The sequence below is a fragment of the Trichechus manatus genome, unplaced genomic scaffold (genome assembly GCF_000243295.1).
Source record: "Trichechus manatus latirostris isolate Lorelei unplaced genomic scaffold, TriManLat1.0 scaffold00040, whole genome shotgun sequence".
In the NCBI taxonomy this organism is placed as follows: domain Eukaryota; kingdom Metazoa; phylum Chordata; class Mammalia; order Sirenia; family Trichechidae; genus Trichechus; species Trichechus manatus.
The window spans coordinates 809273-831071 of record NW_004443976.1 but is presented as its reverse complement, the minus strand read 5'-3'; the positions used below and the strand labels follow the sequence as shown (position 1 = coordinate 831071).

The 21799-nt window shown below is 39.0% G+C and overlaps 2 protein-coding genes across 12 annotated transcripts in view; one reads left to right on the top strand and one right to left on the bottom strand.

Annotated features, from left to right (window-relative positions):
• NCOR1 (nuclear receptor corepressor 1) overlaps window positions 1-17670 on the top strand; it is a 208729-nt gene extending 191059 nt beyond the window's left edge. For 5 of the 10 annotated variants that reach the window (XM_023731048.1, XM_023731053.1, XM_023731050.1 and 2 more), the window contains 6 exons: window positions 2937-3077; window positions 4802-4944; window positions 11724-11777; window positions 12281-12493; window positions 15096-15278; window positions 16775-17669. In XM_023731048.1, the coding sequence (XP_023586816.1) occupies window positions 2937-3077; window positions 4802-4944; window positions 11724-11777; window positions 12281-12493; window positions 15096-15278; window positions 16775-16962 (922 nt within the window). In that variant the 3' untranslated portion in view covers window positions 16963-17669. Of the gene's footprint in view, window positions 1-2936; window positions 3078-4801; window positions 4945-11723; window positions 11778-12280; window positions 12494-15095; window positions 15279-16774 lie in introns of all 10 variants that reach the window. The other 5 variants (XM_023731052.1, XM_023731058.1, XM_023731054.1 and 2 more) reach the window with 3 other exon arrangements.
• Window positions 17646-21799, bottom strand: part of TTC19 (tetratricopeptide repeat domain 19) — a 56451-nt gene continuing 52297 nt past the window's right edge. Inside the window, exon 7 of one of the 2 annotated variants that reach the window (XM_023731059.1) lies at window positions 17646-20421. In XM_023731059.1, coding sequence (XP_023586827.1) covers window positions 20143-20421 — 279 coding nt within the window. In that variant the 3' untranslated portion in view covers window positions 17646-20142. Of the gene's footprint in view, window positions 21309-21799 lie in introns of both variants that reach the window. The other variant, XM_012555523.2, reaches the window with a different exon arrangement.

The window sequence follows — 21799 nt, the reverse complement described above, 5'->3', positions numbered from 1 at the left end:
CTACTATCTGGGCAATCTGTATTATGTCTTTTTAATGTATATTCAAAAATTGAATTTTATATTATGTTTGTTGGTTTGCAAAGACAGTTATGAAGAATGTATAGTTTGTTAGTAGTTTAAGGACACTTGAATGGTCTTTCAGGGTTGCAAAAATGTTTCTCTCTCTTAATGGTTTCTATTGGGCCAGCAGCAATAGATGTTGAGGAAGGTGACATTAAATAATGGAGAGTGAGGCCAATAGAGGCATCATGGGAGGAAACACATTTTATATGTCATGGCTGTCTGATAAAGAGCATATCTTCCTACCTGATGTTCTGTGCTTGAATAATTAAAGAAAAAGTTTCTGGTCAAGATGGTAGACTGAGCATTGTTGTTGTTCGTTTCTGTCAAGTCGATTCTGACTCATGGTGACTCCATGTGCAACAGAGTAGAACTGCTCCATAGGGTTTTCTTGGCAGTAATCTTAACGGAAGCAGATCTCCAGACCTGCCACAGTGGGCGGGTTTGAACTACCAAACCATTTGTGCTACCTAGGGACCTTGACAAAGTATTATCAAAAATCAAAACCAAACCCATTGCCTTTCTGTTGATTTCAACTCATAGCGACACTATAGGACAGAGTAGAACTGCCCCATGGGGTTCCCAAGGCTATAAATCTTTACAGAATATCTTTCTCCTGCAGAGTGACTGGTGGGTTCAAACCTCTGACCTTTTGGTCAGCAGCTGAGCACTTTAACCACTGCACCACCAGGGCTCCTTGACAAAGTATTAGCACCTGGTAAATTATAGTAAAGGAGCACAAAGAGAATCAGTTCATAAAAATGCTGAAAACAATATTGGGGTATCAACAGATAAAAGATTCTGGCAAATATCTGGAAGGCACACACAGTGGATGGATGAACCAGAGTAGTGGAAGCCATGGATCAGAGAATGAAAGAGAAATTTGTAGCAGAGGTAGTTATCCAGGCTGCCTACCACCCCCTTACATATGCAAAGGACAGAAAGAATTAAGAATAACGTATTTAGGAAGTTGGAAATTTTCAAATATATACAAAAGTAGAGAGAATAGTATAATAAACCTCCATGATTCCATCATCCAGCTTCAGTGATCATCAGCATATAGCCAATTCTGTTTCATTTTTATCCCCACTCACCCTCACCCCCAAGCTGGATTATTTTAAAGCAGATCCCAGACATAATCATGAAAAAGCTGAATGATTTTAAGGATAAGATGAAAGTAAGTTTATTCTTTTAACAACAACAATAAAAATAAATACAATTATCAAAGAAGAGCAGAAAGCTGTATTGCAAAGTCATGGTCCATTCCTGAAGCAAAATAATATGTAGCAGATTTTTGAGCCGTTGATGGCATTTAAGAAAAGAGAATCCATTTGACCTTTTCACTGATAATTTCTACATTACTGTATCTGTGCATTTGAATGAGGACTGTGACACTTCTTTCACTGGTCTTAGTCATATTACCTGATTTTATGGTTTAAAATGTTTGCACAATCCAGTGTCGTAAAATGCCATTACACCCACTCCTCACTTATCGACATGGTTAGGTTGCAAAGACCAGGTCGTTAAGTGAAAATCAGTGTTGTGTGAAAATGGAGGATGACCACATCGTATCACAAAATGGAGGATGACTGCATCATTACATAATTGCCAAATTACATCCTTACATAACTGCCAAACCACTAAGAATCATTCCCCAGCCAAGCTGACACATAACCTTAGCCATCACAACCAGCATTACTCTTGTCTTGCACCTTGGCGTTCATTACTGTCAGACGTACCGTCATTAATGTGCAGAATAGTTGGATAGTAGAGTTTTTACTCTTATCTCAGATGCAAAGTGTCGGATAATGAGATAGCTGGTAAGTGAGGAGTAGGTGTTAATTGATTTTCAGTCTATAAGCAAAACAGTTTTTCTGTAGTTCTAGAATAGGACATAAGTGCTATAAATCACATAAAAGTGGCTGACAGGGCTTGTGAGGAGGGCATTTTTAAAAAGACAATATGAAAGGTTGAAGTATGCCATTTAAAGTCAAAATAGACAAATCAGAGTTTAAAATAAAATGGACAACAGCATAAAGGTAGTCAAGTTCTTCGTCTTTCATGGAAGTTGATACTGTTTTAAGCTCGAAAAATCAAGAAATAAAGGTATAAGATTATTTAGGGTTTTAGAGTAACCATCACAAGAACTAAAAGAAATGGTAAAAAATAGCCACCTCTAATAATTGGATGGAGTTGATGGGGAAAGGAAATTTTAGTTTTTCTCTATGTTTGTGTTTCAGTAGATACATCATACTTAAAAGTTATACTTAACTATTATAGTAATACATGCAGCTGTCAAATCACAGGTGGCTCTTTATATGTATAATCACTAAATTACTTTTTTTCTAAACAGTGTATTCCTCTCATGTTATCTTTACCAGCACAGTATCCAGAGGAAGAACATTAAATTGCAGGGAACTGCTCAGCCCTCAAATGGTGTAACTAGAGCCTGTAATGATTCACCTGACAGAACTCCTTAGGTTTCAGTTCCCTATTCATTTATCTTTAATAAGTCATGACTCAAAATAAACAGGTAAAAACCCTTAAGAGTTCATCTGGAGTTACTGGCCAAGGATAGGATGAGAGGCTGACATTGAAGCATGTACTAAGCCTCAGGATGGAACCCTCACCCTGTTGCTTACCCTGTGGCACTGTAATGTGACTTGTGAATCTGTAGGGCACGCATGGGTGTAATGGGCAGTAACGGATTTTTTTTTTTTTTTTTTACACCCAGGTATATAGTGAATACCTGAGGCAACTATTTTTTTTCCTGATATAAATAGGCAGCTTTTCCCAAATGAAGCAATTTCTGTTTAGGGTAAGCCCTGAGTGAACCCTTGAAGCACAATCTAACATTTTACATGTTATGATATTAGGCCTGGAAAATCCCCAGAGAGGAGTCACGTCTCTTCAGAGACCTACGAGCCCATCTCCCCACCCCAGGTTCCAGTTGTGCATGAGAAACAGGACAGCATGCTGCTGTTGTCACAGCGAGGAGCAGAGCCTGCGGAGCAGAGGTGAGGCACGCTGCCTGACAGCTCCTGTTCGCGCGCGCGTATATGTGTGTGTGTGTGTGTGTGTGTGTGTGTCAGTGTCAGTGCCCACATACTTCCCTTAAGTTGCTGCCTTTTTTCTTTTTTTACTTCCCTGTCAGGATAGGACTGTCAAAGGATCGTTTAGTCTGTTTTCCTAATGATCTAATGCTAGTGGATTTTAATGAGAAAATTGCAATATTTAAATAGGTTACAGAAAAAAAATCGTTCGTTTTTCATCTTGAAATTAAGTCCTTTTAGGTCTTTTTTTTTTTTAATCTTCTTTTGTCTGGGTGGTCAACCATTGATTCAGCCAACATTTGAGTGCTTACCATGTATCAAACATGGTGGATTATATATGGAGGAAGGCCTGTGCTGAACTTCTTTACGTATTTTACCTATTTCTAACCCTCACCACAACCCTATGAATTATTAAATTTGACTTCCTTCCAGTCCATTTCCACCACAGTGACTTGTCTGAAATTCATATAGGATCAAGTGCTAAAATGACATTTGAGTTCCTTCATGGTTGGGTTTATGCTGCTCCTCCAACTTTATTTCCTGCCACTTCACCCCTATATTTTATTCTCTTTCCATATCATGCTGTTTATTGTTGCCTGAATTCCTTTCAGTCAATACTCATGCAGTTTCCTTGGTGTGGACCACCCTCCCTGATGCTCTGAAGGGCAAATAGAAGGTAGTAAGAGGGAAGAGTCCAGTTGTAAACCAAGGTCTCTCTAACTCCCACTGATGCTGCATTTCTTAAACTATATTTAAAGTTAATTATTTATTGTATATATTCATAGGCAACAAATAGATGCTGGTACCTTTCAATGAAATGAGGAAGAAAATCCATTTTTGGAGAAGAATGATGTTAAATTTAGTTATTCATTTATATGCCTTCCTCTAAGTTTGTGAGTTGTATGACAGGGACTGTATCTTAATCTTTTTTTGTAGCACTGTATTCATCTTTCTTGGCATCTAGTAGGTGCTCTCATGTCTGAATGAATAAACCCACATGGCCTGATTGGGTTTATCAGCAGCAGCCTTCCATATCTTCTGTGTCATCATCACCTCTGGTTCTAGTGAGATTCTTGTGGGCCTTAGTTATTGCGGAAACTTTGTTTTTAAAAATGTGTTAGTATAGAAGGCTGCCAATCAAATATGAAACCCTTTATACTAAACTTGCTCATCTGTTAGGAGGCTTGAAATGATTCTAACAGGCAGTTTTATTTATACATCCTAGCTGTTCTGCTCAAGTCCAACTGTTGATAGCTTAGGTCTCAGCTCTTGCTATTTTATAGGCATTAAAAATAATTCTGCTAGTCAGACAGTTCCTGGTTCATATGGTAATCATAAATATATCAGTTTTATGCTGTTAAGCAGAGAGCATCATGTTAAGCTGTTTTCAGGTTTTTCTATTAATACTCATTTACTGCTTGTTCATTCCTTAAGAATCTGTTCAAGATTATCTCTATTCCCAGCCCTAATTTTGTGATTTAGTTTTTGAGAACTAAAGTGTTTGACCATGTCCTCAAATGATATACTAACTGGTTTATGGTTACATATTTTTTCTTAGGGTTGTAACAACACACACAGGATAGGGAAGCAGTAGTTTCCAAGTACTGTGTGAGTTTATTATCATTAATAGAAACATCCCCAAGGTTAGGAGTACATGATGATAACAGACATAACTGTGTTCCTAACAGGAATGATTCCCGCTCACCAGCAAGTATAAGCTACTTGCCTTCATTCTTCACCAAGCTTGAAAACACTTCACCCATGGTTAAATCAAAGAAGCAGGAGATTTTTCGTAAGTTGAACTCCTCTGGTGGAGGTGACTCTGATATGGGTAAGTGGGATTTCTTTCATGAACCACAAATAAAACATGTATTAATAATGATCCCCAGTGCTCCTCTCCTGTAGTTCTTGCATTTGAAGGCACAGGGCATTTATCCATCCACAGCTGCTCCTTCATTAAATGTCGGCTAGTTACATGATGATTTCTTAGGGAGCTGAACTTCCTCCTTCTGAAGCTGTCCATTTTATCTTTGAAAAATGCCAGGTTTTCTCGTATGTGGGATAGGGTTAGCTCTTTGTAGTTTTGGTTTTTACCCCTTGGTGTTAATTTTATCCATTTGGGCTATCTTAAAACCATTCTTTGTCATCCACATGACATTTCTTCAGATGTCTAAACAGTCATGTCCTTCACAAGTCTTCTTGTCTCTATAAAAATCCCCACTTTCATCAATTATCACATATCTTGGTTCTGAGTACCTGTACCATCTCAGTGCTCTACACTAAAGCATTTTATTTAGTTTAGCCTTTAGTAGGTTCTGAGCAATACAAAATAGTGTGGTATGATTATTTCCCTATCATAAATTCATCATTAAGGTAGCTTTTATGACAACCACATGACGCTGTTAAGTTATAGCGCACTTGGTAAGAATACAGATGTCATGGTCTCTTTTGGGATCTCTGCTCTTATGCCGCACCTCTCCCGTACTGAATTTTTGAGATCAGTAGATCCAAGTAATGGAAGCAGGCAGTCTGTGCTTGTTGCACCCACTGACTTTCTCTACCTTCCAGCACATATCCAGATCTCAGTGCAGCATTCATCTTCAAAGCTGCTAAGCCCACCTTCTAAAATAATAACATCGATAATAGTGGCAAATACTTATGTAGCACCTACAGTGTGCCAGGCACTATTCTAAGTATGTATATGTATGTAAAGTTATTTAATCCTCAAAACGGGCCACATATTATCTCCAATTTGTAAATGAAGAAACCAAGACTAAGAGATGTTTAATAACTGGTCCAGGCTATATAACTACTAAGTAACGGGGTTGGCGTTCAAACCTAGGCATTCCAACTCGAGACTATGCCTCTAACAGTTCTGTACTGATAGCATCATTAGTCTGATCATAGGTAAATATTCAATAGGATAAAGCTCCAGGCATCAGAAACTTTCCTTTGGGTCAGTATGCGTGCATTAATCAGAACCCTCCTCATACTGTTACTCAATGCACTTACTTATGTGACTATCCCCTAGTTGTATTTATCCCTCTTTTCCTCAGGTATATCCAGCGATACAGAGGGACTTTGTTGGATGCCTTGCTGAAATCTGGGCATGCCATAATCTGCTTTATTTCTGTCTCCTGACCCTGTCAGATGAAGTATAGCTGTGGGCTAAGTAAGAACTATTAGTGCCAGAGGGATGTGTGTTTAGATCTGTGACACTTTGTGATAAATACTGAAAATCAAAGAAAAAAAAGATGCCCTCAATGTCGCTCGTTGTTTGTGAACTTACCCTAGCTCTTAATTAACTAGGTTCTCTTTATATGTGACAACAGATCATCTAAAAGATGTTTTAGAATGTTGACCAGAATTCCTGTCAAGCTTACAGATATCCTTTCTTTATTTTTAATATTACTATATTTTTTTGTCTCTAGTCTCCAACTGTTTCATGTTATTTACAGGTCCTCAAATGTCACCAACAAAAATACAGTGTTCTCATTTTCAGATTCTCTCAGAACCCTGAGATGAATTTCAAAGCACAAGGGCATACAGATTTTAGAACAGCCAATTAAGAAGTGTTTCACCTTTGTGTGGTTTCTACTCATCTCCTCTAGCCTTTGCTGTGCTCCTTTAGTGGGAAGAAAATCCTTACCAGGGAAATGCCTGTCAGTGAGTTGAAGAAGCCGACTTTAAAGTGTTCTTCTCTCACTAAGGCTGGCACTGTCCTTAGGCAGCGGCTCTCATTCACTGATTCAGCAGTCATTTAGTGAGCAGATGCTTTCAGTATGACAGACAGTCTGTACTCTGGAAATTATAATGAAACAAGTACCTAACTTTAACAGAAGATAAAATTTATTAATGTCTTAAGGCAGGTACTAATAAAATAGCTTTTATCTGAGATTTTTTTTTTAATTGCAAGAACTCTTTTTGACTGTGGAAAGCTTAACTTATATTAAGGAACCAGTGGGCTCCTGGGACCCCAGGGCACATTCTGTCTTCACCAGGGAGTGGAACTGTAGCCATCAGAAACCAAGACAGCTTCACTTCAGCTGAACATCTCCCAATTCAGTGTTCCCACAAAAGACACCAATCACTTCATTCTTTGAGAAACCTAACGCTTTAAAACTTTATTTGATCTTTTTGCAGCCTTTGACACTAATGCAGTACTTACCTGTTCCAGAAATCCTCTCCTCTTCACTTGCAGGCACTACTTTCTCCTATGGTTTTTTTTCCCCCTCAATCTTTAGTCGTTTGTTCTGTCTTCTTAAAGGCCGTCTTGCTTTGCCTGGCTCTTGAATGCTGGCTTTCCGTAGGCTCTGTCTCAGCCTTTTTCTCTTTCATGCACCATCATCTCTGAGTCAGTTCATCTATTTGAGGGGTTTAAACTGTCACCTTTATGCTGGAAATTTTCATCTGGAGTTCCACTTTTTCTCCTAAGCTCAACTCATCTACTCTACTTTTCAGGCCTCATTTCTCCTTGACTATCTTCCTGACACTTAAATATCTAAAATGGAACTCACATTCCACCTCCCTACAAAAAAAACCTGTCCCTTAGTGAATGGTTCAATCACTCTCTTGGCAGTCCTCCCTCTCCCTCAGTCTTCACATCCTCTCAGATAATCTATCTCCCTTTCCACATTTCTGAGAAACTACCACATTCTCTTATCACTGTTAGTTTGCCCATCTGCTTTAAACCAAGGGTCCTCAAAGTGTGATGTGCATCTCAATCACTTGGGGTGCTTGTTACTGCGTTATAGAACCCCAGGAATCTAGGAGCTTGCATTTTTACTAAGCTACACAGGTGATTCTGATCTGGACAGCCTCAGTGAACAGTAAGCGCCACAAGTGAGGGAAGGAATGCGTTTTAGTATAGCATCAAACTGTTGTCTTTGGGTGAACTGTATGGAATTGCCTTCATCTGACAATTTTCGATCATTAAAAAGGTAATTTTACTATTATTCAATTGAATAATTGCTCAATAAATATTTGTAAAATGAATGAGTCTTATTCCACAAGCTTTTGTGGTAACTGAAAAACCAAACCTGTTGCTGTTGAGTCGATTCTGACTCATAGTGACCCTATAGAACAGATTAGATCTGCCCCATAGAGTTTGCAAGGCTGTAATCTTTACAGAAGCAGACTGCCACATCTTGTTACCATGGAGCAGCTGGTGGGTTCAAACCACCAACCTTTTGGTTAGCTGCCAAGCGCTTAACCACTGCACCCACCAGGGCGCCTTTTGTGATAACTACAAGGTTGTACCTATCACTCTGTGTTATTTCAGATGCAGTGTATTTACCGTGACTGTTATCTGACCCATACTTATTGTTTTGTAGCTCTTCCTGGAGAATCTTCTCTTGTCTCTTACAGCCTGCCTCCCTGATCAAAAAAGTTCATCTTTTCACCACCCATTCCCTACCTATATTCTTGTTTCTCTTTCAAATTCTCAGCATCAAACTGGAAGATGCAGTGAAAACACTATCTCTGTCCCCAGAGTCCTTCCATTTCTTTCTTTCTTTCTTTTTTTTTTTTTTTTTTTTTTAAATTGTGCTTTAGGTGAAAGTTTACAGAGCAGATTAGTTTCCCATTCGATAGTTTGTACATAAAGTGTTCCATGATATTGGCTGAATTTCCCACAGTGTGTCAGCACTCTCCCCATTTCCATCCTAGGTTCCCAGTTGCCTTTCACCTTTCATCCGGTTTTTCTACCCCTTCCTGCCTTCTCATTTTGCTTTTGGGCAAGTTTTGTCCTTTTGATTTTGTATGATTGATTGTTCTAAAGGAGCACGTTCCTCTCTGGTGTTACTGTTTATGGGCCTGTCTGTTGTTTGGCTAGAAGGTGGTCTCCAGGAATGCTTCCATTTCTCACACAATGCTTTATAAGGTAGTTCAGGTCTTCTGTGGTTGTTCATTAAGAATTCCAAATTGCACAGTTAGCAGGAATGAAAAGAATCAAGAGTGTAGGTCTCATCTAGGGGATATTCTGAAACTCTAGAAAAGCTTCCAAATCACAGTCATTTTTATACTATTTATTGAGAAGTCACCAGTCATATGGTGTCTCTCCCTGGAGCTAACCTCAGGTTGTCTCAAACCTGTTCACACTTGCAGAAGTGATCTCAGACCTCTCTTCTAGCAAGTCTGGACTCCTGAGGGCAAGCTTTTCCTATTTATTTCTCCAGCAGTGCAAAGTTTCTTTTCTTCCTCTGGGTTATATTACTTCTGTCTTGATTTTCCTATCTCACTCCATTTTTTTTTTTAACTATAATACTGTGTGTTTGGTGAAAGTTTACACAGCAAATTAGGTTCCTATTTAACAATTTCTATACATATTGCTCAGTGACATTGTAATGTGTCAACATTCTCATTATTTCCATTCTGGCTGTTCCATTTCCATTAATCTAGCTTCTCTCTCCCCCTTACCTTCTCATCTTTGCTTTAGGGTGATTGCTGACCATTTGGTCTCATGTAGATGATTTTTTAAAGGAGCACAATACTCAAGGGTAATACTGTTTATTTTATGAGCCTGTCTCTTGTTTAGGTAACCTCAGGTGTGGTTTCAGTACAAAGTTTAAAGGGTGTCTTGGGGCGATAGTCTCAGGAGTTCCTCTAATCTCTACCAATTCAGTAAGTCTGGCCTTTTTTTTAGACTAGTTTTTTCTTTGAGTCTTTGGTTTCCTTCTTTCTCATTTGCTCCAGTTGAATACAAACCAATAGTTATATCTTAGGTGGCCACTCACAAGCTTTTAAGACCCCAGACACTACTCACCAAACGAGGATGTAGAACATAAAAGTTTATGAGCTATGTTACGCCAGTTGACCAAGTTGTCCCACAAGACTATGGTCCGAAGCCTTCAAATCCACTAAACAAATCCCACAAGATGTTTGGTTATGTCTAGGAAGTATCTGTAACTTTGTCCCCATGTGCTTTATTACATACATGAATATATATATGCAGCACACACATATACATGTGTATACATATGCCTACAGATACGCCTGTACGTGCACCCATGCATACCCACATGCATACATATCTACATGTAACCACACCCATATTTTTTGCTTATCACTGTTGTTACAAAATTATGTTATGTTACAGCATTTACCAAAAACGCTCCTTATTCTTGTATACTTTTTAGTGTCATCCTTTACCTTGGTCAAGTTGTGCACACTTCGCCCACATCTGGGATTGCCTTTCCCATCACCAAAATAACAAGTGTCTGCTATCTAGAGAGTGATTCCCCCCCTTCTCCCTCCCATACCTGGCAACTGCGAATGAATGTTGTTTTCTGTATGTATACCTATTCTTGTCTTCTTATAAAAGTGCAGTCATACGATATTTGTCCTTTTGTGATTGATTTCACTCAGCATAATTTCCTCCAGATTCATCCACATATTTTGAGAACATATTATTATTTTTTATAGGTGTATAGTATTCCATTGTATGTATGTACCACATTTTGTTAATCCAGCCATCTGCTGATGGGCACTTAGGTTGTTTCCATCTTTTTGCTATTGTGAATAATATGCTGCAGTGAACACAGGTGTGTATATGTCTATTCATGACACTGCTATTAGATCTCTAGTGTATATACCTAGGAGTGGGATTGCTGGAGCATAAGGTAGCTCTGTATCTACTTTTTTGAGGAAGCACCATACCATTTTCCTTAGTGGGTTATACCATTTTGCAGTCCCACCAGCAGTGGATAAAGGTTCCAATCTCCCCACCACCTTGCCAGCATTTGTTTTTTTGATTAGTGCCATTTTTGCAGAGGCGAGATGGTATCTCATTGTAGTTTTGATTTGCTTCTCTAATGGCTAATGATCATGAGCATCTTTTCATGTGTGTTTTGCCTACTCGAATGCCCTCTTGGTGAATTGTCTGTTCATGTCCTTTTCCCATTTTTTAACTGTACTGTATGTCATTTTGCTGTTGAGTTGTTGAAGTTTTCTATGTATTTTAGAGATGAGACCCTTATCAGATGTTGCTCCCAAAGATTTTTTTCCCAGTCTATAGGTTCTCTTTTCACTCTTGATAAAGTCTTTTGATGAGCGTAAGTATTTACTTTTTAGGAGGTCCCAGTTACCTAATTTGCCTTCTGTTGTTTGTGTATTTGTAGTTGTGTTTGATAATCTACTTCTGAAAAAATTTAGGTTCCATAGTTTTGGTCCCTGTTATCTTCCAGAGACTTTATGGTTTTAGCATTTAGGTCTTTGATCGATTTTGAGTAAGTTTTTGTGTGTAGTGTGAAGTATGGATCCTGTTTCACTTTTCTGCAAATGGATATCCAATTTTGCCAGCTCCATTTGTTAAAGAGACTGTTTCTTCCCCAGTGAATAGACTTTGACCCCCTGTCAAACTTTTATAAGAAGCCATCAACTGCCCACAGATGGATGCATTTACTTCTGGGTTCTCAATTCTATTCCACTTGTCTGTATGTCTGTCATTGAACCAGTACCAGCCCATTTTAATTACTGTGGCTTCAAGTTCAAATCATGGAAAATAAAAAGGTTGATTTTATTGTAGGATTTTTTTTTCTTTTTGAGACTTTATCTATTTTGGTGTATATGATTATCACATTGCAGTTAACTTGAATGTTTGTTTAAATACAGCAGCTGCTCAGCCAGGAACTGAGATCTTTAATCTGCCAGCAGTCACCACCTCAGGTAAGATTCATGCTGAATTTTCTGTCATTATGAAATTGGTATAGCAGTCAATCCAACAAATATGTACTGACGTCATATCAGGGGACTGTTCTAATATGCAAAAATGAATGAAGTATTACCTTTGTCCTTAAAAAGCTCATAATCCAGTAAGGGAGGTAGTAGTCCGCAATAAGAAATGGACTGAGATTCAGTAAGTATTTGTTGAATAAATAAATGAACAAACAGAATCAGAACCATTAAAGAACAGTGTAGAAACTAAGGAACTGAAAAAGAAAACTTAATCAAGTAGCTTTAACACAGGTGGATTAATTCACTTGGGAAAGACAGTCAGCATTTCCTTGAGTTACATTATTCGTGTATTTAGATTGCTTCTGTGTGGGTTCCCAATGGTGTTTTAGGCTACTTATTGGATAGTACTTCGAGTGGCCTGAAGGGCTCTGTGTAGTCTGTCCATTTTTGTTTCCTGATAAACAAGCAGAAATGCTTTTGGTTGTCTCTTTCAGGCTCAGTAAGCTCTAGAGGTCACTCTTTTGCTGATCCTGCTGGTAATCTCGGTCTGGAAGACATTATCAGGAAGGCTCTCATGGGAAGCTTTGATAACAAAGTGGATGATCACGGAGTTGTCATGTCCCAGCCTGTGCCTGGTAGTGCTAACACCTCACTTGTGTCCAGTGGAGAGACACGCAGAGAGGAAAGGGACCCGTCACCAAATTCAGGTAAAGTTCTCTTTTTTGTGCTTTTCCACTGCTTTTCCCAAGTTCTGATTCAGAGATATTTTGTCTTTTATGTGCTCAGTCACCTCTGAGGATTTCTGAGGATTTCAGCTACTCTTTTTAAAAATTTTAAGCGTTTGAGAACTAATCTTCTCTTGTGCTTATAAATATTTCAGTTTTAGTTTCAATTTATTTTCCTCTTTATCTTCAGGCAAAAGATTTCAGTATGGTTAAGAAAAATATTAAGAGACTGAATTTTTTTTTTTAACCTACATATATATTAACTTTGAGACAAAATCGATTGACTTCTTGCTCTGAAAGACGAGTGCCGTCTTCCCCTTTCTGCTGTCACCTTCCAGTTTTTATTTATTTTAAATAAAGTGTGTGTGCCCAGGTGTATTGTAAGGTTATAGTATCCGTGACTTGTTATGCAATTACAATTATCCTGGTTGCATAGTCTTTGTGTTACGGCATCTTATTCTAAGGTTTATTTTTCTTCATGTTTTTGGAAAGGTTTTCACAAAGGGCGCTGTATTCATTAAGTTCTTCCACGTTTGAGAATGTCTTGTTGCCTTTATATATATTTGAAATGACAGCATGACTTACACTTTTCTCAAAACATCCTATAGACACAATTCCTTTTTTTCTGGCATTCATTGTTGGACAAGAAATAAGGCAAGGTTTTTCCTTCCTTTTGTATGGGTGACTGTGTTATCTGCCTGAAGAATCCTCTCAATTTCAACAAATTAACCATCACAATGTGCCAGTGTTGATCATTCTGTGTTGGATTTTCCTGTTACGGTAGAGCCTTTGCATCTACAGGTTGATTTCTACCTTCAGGAAGTGTTCTATTAAATGTTCTTCAGAACTATTTTTGTTTCTTTTGCTGGGCTTTATTTCAGAAATGCCAATTATCTTTTTGCTGATAGTCTTTGTCCACTCTGTTATCTTCTAATTACTTTAGTCATCTTGATTTTTTTCCATTGCTTTTACTGTGATTATCTCAAAACTTTCTACCATACTAGTAATTCCCTTTTTAGTTATGTCTCTTCTGTTCCTAATTTATTCTGTGTTGCTATAGTTTTGATAAGAGTCCCTGGATAGTACAGTGATGTGCTCAGCTGCTAACCGAAAGGTTGGCTGTTGGAGTCCATTCAGAGGCACTGCAAGGAAGGCCTGGCAATCTACTTCCAAAAAATCAGCAATTGAAAACCTTACAGAGCACAGTTTTTCTATTCTGACACACATGGGGTCATCATGAATTGGAATCAACTCAGTGGAAACTGGTTTTATAGATTTGCTACTTAATTTGTTTCCTAAGTTATCTCTTCTTTTTGGTTATTCATTGAGCTTCTTTTGTAACCTGGCTTATATTCGTTTGAAGTTTTTAAGCATAAGAAGCACCTTTCCCTCCTCTGCTTTTTCTGTTACCTTTTCTTCATTATCATCAAGGACTTGCATTTCTTTTCTTCCCAGCTTCTTTGAGGTCTAGAAGTTGCTTTCTATCTACTTTTTTTCGTACCCTGAAGGATTTGGGGGCAGGGTGAAATTGTTCTGCTGGGACTGAGGAAAAAGTCTGCTGGTGACCTAGGCTGTCATCTCTTCTGAGATCTTTTTAATGTTTTGCTCCAGAGCCCAGTCAGGGTATCTCGCTCCTTTGAGGTTCAGCTGAGTTCACCAATCACAGAGCCTTGAAAATGGAAAGGCCACCAAGGCTCTGCTGAGGTCCTGCAGTGGCGTGAAAGGGCTTCTGTTCCATACAGTTGTTTTTCCTTGGTATAGTGTTTATGTAGTGTATTCACTCTCAGTGTGCTTCCCCATAAATGTGAAAGTAGGCGTAAGGTGAGATCCCTGGTGGTGCAGTGGTTAAAGCACGGGGTTGCTAACGGAAAAGTTGGCAGTTCAAACCCACCAGCCGCTCCGCGGGAGAAAGATGTGGCAGTCTTCTTCCATGGAGACTTACAGCCTTGGAAACCCTATGGGGCAGTTCTACTCTGTCCTTTAGGGTTACTGTGAGTTGGAATCAACTCCACAGCTACAGGTTTGGGTTTTTGTTTGTTTGTTTAGGGCTAAGGTAGGAGCCGATAGTGGCGCCATGGTTAAGCGCTTGGCTGATAAAGGTTGGCGGTTGAGACCCACCAGTGGCTCCACAGGAGAAAAGACCTAGCAATCTGCTCCTGTAAAGATTACGACCTAGAAAACCCTGTGGGGCAGTTCTACTCTATCATATAGGGTCGTCGTGAGACGGCACACAGCGACAACGGGGGAGGTAGTGAAGATCTAAGGTTTTGTTAGCTTATTTTCTTGTCACAGCTTCTGTGCTCTGAGGCCAGGAAAGAAGCTTTGATGTTCCCGAAGTTCCATTCTTTGGTTTCCACATTTTTAAGCTTAAGGCATGAGGATGGCACCTCATTTTGTTTTGGTGGCTGCCAGTAAAATTCTGACTTTCTTTTCAATTGATTTTAGTTCATTGGGTACTAGGATCTGGATTCATCACTTTACCATTTCATGTTACCGTTCATCAGTGTTTTCATAGATTTGTTAAGTTGAGAATTTAAATACTGTATATCAGTAATTAATAATTTAAATTGAACTTCATTTTCAGGAGGAGGAGTTTGCAAACCAAAGCTGATGAGCAAGTCAAACAGCAGGAAATCTAAATCTCCTATCCCTGGGCAAGGCTACTTAGGAACTGAGCGGCCCTCTTCAGTCTCCTCTGTACATTCAGAAGGGGATTACCATCGGCAGACGCCAGGATGGGCCTGGGAAGACAGGCCCTCTTCAACAGGTGAGAAACTTGATTTAACTGGCAGAAGATGAAACTTAAAGCAATTTGTATCAGTAGATCAGAAACTTTGTTTGGAAAGCTGTGTCTCCATTACTGAATCATTAACGGATTTCACTTTCCAACATAGAAAATGAATGCATATAATCTCGAAAATTTTCAGGATGCTAAATCTGATTACCACAAAGGAAAAGCTAAGAAGGAATATCTTACCCCCTACCCTTACTTCTGCAGTATGCTGGTGGCCACCATCTGCTATTTGCACGTCTGTAGTTTCATTTCTTATGAACCATACCTCCACGGGAAGTGCCACTCTCAAGGCAAATTCACCTTTAGCCTTTCATAGAAACATTTTTAGAGAAGGTTCTTAAAGTAACATTAAGAAATTAAAGTCAGAAATGGGAAGAATTTTTTTTTTTTTAAAAGCCATTGTCTCTCTGAAGGCTCACCACTTACACACCAACCAACAAAAATCAACATTGTAGGATATTTGTCAATGTTTTCCATTTTGTGTCTATTTGTAAATGCTTTTGATCATGGTAGTTTCATAAGAGAAGAGACTTGACTTATTTTTTAAATAAAACTGTAAGATATTTGCTATGGGTTTAAGGTTTCAGAGAATTATCTTAAGCCATCCTTTTTTTATAGGGGTTAAATATACATATATATCAATGGGAAAAAAACTGAAATGTGCCCTCCCTTCTAAAGCTTATTTGAATTTTATATATATCATATCACTTTGGTTTATAAAATCTCACACCACACACACACTAGTTGTGCACTAGTTTAAAAACCTCTGGTCTAGACCAAGGATTATTTTGACATCTCTCTAGGGAAAGAATTATTATTATTAGACCATTTATGAGATTGATTACCTGATGAAATGATATGTCATACGTTTTTATTTTCTGCCATCAGAGCAACAGATTTCTTAAGCTGTACAAAGCTTTTGGGGGACAGTGAATCTAAAGGTTGACAGTAGGTAGCTGTGCTATTGTTAGGTTCATGTATCTCACTTCTAAATATTCCCAGTGAGCTTTAGCAGAACATGCTGCCCTTCAACCTGCTGAGACTCCTGAGCATTTGTCTCCCTTGTCCTAAGGATTATACTCTGCATTTCCCTTTAAGAGTAAAGTTGTTCTTGGTGTAAACTATCTTTCAATTAGAGCTTAATACCCCATAGTTCACTACTTAAATTCTCTTTGGAAACACTTAACTACTAAAAACCCAGGGCTTTCGCTTCTCAGCTCAGCAACACTCGCCCCAGGTGCTTAGTGGTCTTCTTCATCCAGTAGACAGTTCTCACCGACTGCTGGCATCGCAGGCTAGAGCCGAAGTGGTGACACCTTGGCCCTTCCACGCTGTACTCCTCTTGTCTTAGTGTCACATCCCCACTTCAGTAGAATAAGCCTGTCCTAATTCTATCCTACAAAAGTTGAACTGGATGAAACCCAGCACCTGTGCTCATGACAGTGAAAATCTACTTTTTCTTTTGTCAGGCTCAACTCAGTTTCCTTACAACCCTCTGACTCTGCGGATGCTCAGCAGCACGCCGCCAACATCAATCGCATGTGCTCCCTCCTCTGTGAACCAAGCAGCTCCTCACCAGCAGAACAGGGTCTGGGAACGAGAACCTGCCCCCCTGCTCTCGGCACAATATGAGACGCTGTCGGACAGTGATGACTGAGCCGTACAGAGAATGAATCGGGGGATACAGGGGAAGGGGTCTGTAGTTTGTGGTGGTTTTAATTACAGGCCAGAAACCTCCTATGACTTATGCCCAGAGACCTTCCGGGAGAGCCAGGGCCACAGATGATGAAGAAATGATGGAATTTTATTTGGAGAGTCATGTGAGGGGGGTGGGGGGAGCTGCCTTTGATACAGGCAATTCAGTGGATTATAATAATAGTGGAGGCCTGAAATGCTGAAGATAAATATGTAGAGTTTTTAAAAAGTGGACAATTCCTGTTCTTACATCTGTTTGTAAAGAAAATCATAATGTCTTTAAATCATTTTTCTGTAAATAGATTACCTTTTTTGCAGTGTTTCCCCTTGCTGTAATATCTGATGTACTTGTGTTCCAATCAGCACATCAACTTTGGGGGTAAATTTTAAAAATCTTTTTGTCTTTTTAATCCTTGCCTTCTAAACAACCTCATACAGCCCAGCTACATAATGTTGGCTGTCACGGGCATTGTACTTTTATCTGATTTTGTTTCCTCTAAATTCAGTTTCCCAGTGATGTTTAAAATCTTGTGAAATGTTTAGATTTCTAACACAGACCCTGGTCATAAAATCTGTACATTAACGTATTAGGGTCAGAGGGTAGGAGAAACAAAATTCTGCCATATTGTAATTTCCAGTGCGGGCTTTTTTTTTTTTTTTTAAATTAGCAACACTGAAAAAATAATGACTGCATGGTATGTTACAGCTCAGTTTTTCAAGTTGTAAAGGCTCACTGGATGCACACCTCAGTATCATGCACATGGGGAATTTAACCAGGCCTCTAAGTACGCCTTTTCTCCTGCATTGGATGCAGCCCAACAGAGCTTTTGTTTTGAAATAAATTTGACTACCCTGTCCATAGCTACAGTAGATTATTTGTGATTTAAGGCTTTTGGTGTCTCAGGTTTCAAAGGGGGGAAAAACAATGTTTTTCTTTAGTCTGATATGTTAATTGGCTGATTTAAAAGATAATGATCTGTGTAGAATTGCCAGATTTAGATTTCAGGTGAACATAAGGTCCTTTTCCCACTTCTACATGCCAGCACTTACAGTTTTATTCCTTGTGGGCAAGAATTTGTTGTTGGATGTTTTCATTTCACTGATTCTCAAGGCGCAAAAAATTTCAAAGACTGAATTTTAAACTAATTTTGGTAGTTGCTTGCTTTTAGGTATTTTTTCATACAACTGAAGCATATCAAATTATCCTTCCCTTAGATACTAATCGTTTTAGAATGCCACTGATGATTGATTGGAAAGGGGAGAAACAGAGGTCTCTCAGGATGATAAAAATTAGCACTTCAGAGAGTTTTAAGTAGACTTAAACTTTTTAACAGATGTTCTCAAGCCGCTATAGAAAGCAGCTCTCGGATTGGCAGCTGACTGAGTGCCTCCGTTACAACTGCTTTACATGCATTATCAAGAACCTCCTGTCAAAACCCTGTACTGGTGATGTTTAATCCCTCCCCTGTGGATAAGTACACAGATGCAGTACTTTGCCCGTATAATTAATTACTAAGTGACAGTGATAAGGCATAAGCTCATGTTTTCCTCAGTTTAAGCCTCTACTCCAGTAACTGTACCACTCTGGTACTTGAGGTCCTCAAAATAAACTTGAGATCAGGCTTGGGAGTCAGAGTCCCTACTACCTGGAAACTTAGCATCACTTTATTATAAATATATGTTCACACATACATATAATTTTAATATAGATGAAAAAACACAGACTGCTCTACCTCTTGAAAGTTTCTGCTGCAATTTTTTTAAGGTACTGATAATTCAGAGTTCACTTCTAAATTATATTGTCAACTGACCAAAAAGAGATTATAATTGTTTTTCTATAACCTTAAGGATCTTAAGGTATTCCAAGTCAGAACAGTTTTTGAGAACACATCAGGTAACAGCCTGACTTGTTGGTTCTGCATTTCTACTTGCGGACCCCTGGGGGAGCTGCTGTTTGTCTCCCCCACCCTTGCCACAGTGCCTGTGTGTCACTTCACCCACCCTCACCTACAGAGAATGGGGAGGTCAAACCCAAGATCATTTCTTAGTGCAAAATAGTGACAGAATACTTACCTGCTTACCACCTCAGGGTGTGAAGGTCACACACAGACTGGGAGTGCCTGGTGACTTGTTAACATCGAGCTGTAAACCAAGGAAGGCGTAATACTCTCTGCAGGCCAAGATTTCAGTGTTCTGAAGCTACATGTTTATGATTGGAAAATGTATGTTTTAATTTTGGTATGCTGAGTGATGCCATTTTAGAAATAATGAGGCCCTGAGAAACTCCAGTGACATAGTACAGTTCAAAAATCTAAACCACATTATTTTTAACATGACAGTTCTGGATTCAGACCACTCAGTAAAAGGGATCAGTTCTCCTTTTGCTTTGCTACCTTGTTTTACAGCGGTGCAAATGAACTGTAATGAGACCACCCAGATGAAAAGACTGTCTTTCTGAAAACTTGGTCGTTTTTCCAGCACCAGAATCATATGCTTCATCACTGTAGAGGATTAAAATTCTTAAATAAAACCTGGAGTGAAAAACCTAACTTCCAGTATCCCAACAAAACAGCTGCAATTGTGATAAAGTAAAAATTCATTCTGTTGCAGAAGGTGAATCATTGACATTAAAAAAAAAAAAAACGGTAAACTTAAGACTGAGCTGCACTAAAACTCAATCTGATTTCTGATATAGCTTACCTCCCTGAGTTAGACGTGATTAAAGGAATTAGCTGGGTAAATAAGTAATATCTACATACGCTTAGAAAGTGAGAAGAAATTTACATCGGCAAAATATAAAATTTTAATTTTAGTCTAATCCCTGAGGATTTGGACCTCAGGGCTTGTAGTACTTTAATTAGATTTTCAATAAGTTATTTTTTGTGAGAAACTCAGGGATTACTGAATACATACAACATTGTTTTACAGTCGCTAGTTTATTCTGAAAGTAAGTCTTCCAGTATGTACACAGGAACCAAAAACAAGTCTATCAGTCTACTCACACCCAACCCCCACCAGCTTACCAGTGTTCTTTAGTGGAACATTCCTAGAAAAACTCATTTCCCCTAAGCAAATGGGCTATTGCAAGACTGCTGGGGTGTATGTATCTTGTACTGATATACTCTGAGGCAGGGTGATAAAGCTATTTCAACACAGCAGTCTGTTCATTAAAGGCCATATGACCACCTACTCCCATGGTTAAGAGAGAATCTTGTTCATTCCCCACTTTACAAATGAGGATATTATTACCACAGATCAAAAAGCCAGGACTGGAACACAGGTCACTGGTTCCTCTATCATACCAGTGGTGCACATCAGAATTACTGGGGTCGTTTGAAGTACCCTTGCAGGGTCCTGCTGTATGCATGCAGCCTGGCACGCATATCTTCAAAGAGCTCCCCACGTGATTCTGCTGTGAGACCTAGTGGGCAAATAAAGTTGAATGCTCAGAGGGGGCTGACAAGCAAGAGGTTAAATCATTCCTTTTTTGCACAGTTGCATGTAACAAGATACACAGAGAAACACAGACCGCTTTTATTTATGATCAAATGGGTGGTGTACTTTCAGGTGCCTGGTCCCCACTCGGAAAGTTCATGACAGATGCTGGTGTCAGACTAAAGACACCACTTTTCCTCCTTTATGCACTAAAATCCCACACTGGGCTTCATGAAATAAAGTAGATTATAAAGAAAAACAACTCACCATAATCCCCCTTTTCCAAGAGAGGTTAGCTCTGGTCTGACAGATATTGATAAAGTAAGAGACAAAAGGGCAGCAAATCAGTGGACCGGTGTTACGGTACAGATGTCAGGCTGAATCACCGCACACCTCCCTCCCCTCGAGGAAAACTGGCCCATCTTCATCTGCAGTGACATTAGACCAGCATGATGGCACCAGGCCACGCATTACAACTGAAAGCATCACCTGACATTTCGTCACCAGAAGTCAAAATCAGGGATGAGAGGTGAAAGGTGATTTTTCTTTAAAAAGAAAGAAAAGTGGGAGTATATACAACTTGTCCTTCACCAAGGAGAAGTTGAGAAAGCTTAAATATCAAGGACAAAGGATTTAAGCCACTGATTTGGGTGCCAATGAGGACTGAATAATAGCTATTCCTCTGGGTTACTGGAAATTATTCTTCCTACAACAAAAATTAACTTCGAGCTTGATAAAATTAAATCAAAGGTCTACTTTTTCTTGACAGCTCAGCCAACTCTTCCCTGATATGTTGTATGGAAACCTCATCTCTTTCCAGCTCTGCTTGCTTCAGTGCTTCCTGGTAGATCTCTTTGGCTTGCGCATATTGTTCTAAAGTAACCCAGGAGAGAAAGGAGAACAAGAAAATCTGTGTTTTCAAAGTGATTCTGAATAGAAAGCCCTAATGACGGTATAGGTCTAACTGATTGTGTGTTTATTCAGTGACAGGCTGGTGCTGCCTCATTTCATCCCCATTTTACAGATAAGGAAACTGGCTCAGAGAGGCTGTAATTTGGCCCAGCTTACAGAGCTCCAACAGAGTGAGTGCTGTGGGATTCTTAGTTAATGCCCTTTCCAGTACACATGGGGCCCTCACTCAATTAGGCAATGACTTCAGTAATTAATGGTGGTATGTTAGTAAAGACTTGTCAGTCTAGGTTTCTAAAAATTATAAGTGAAGTGCTGATGCTCAGAAAAATGTCCATCAAATTTGTATTCCCTATCTTAACATATTCACGAGCACACTGTGAGGTACAAATTAAACTGTAAGTGTGAAAACATTTAGAAATCTGTAAAACACTATGGAAATAAGGAACTATCAC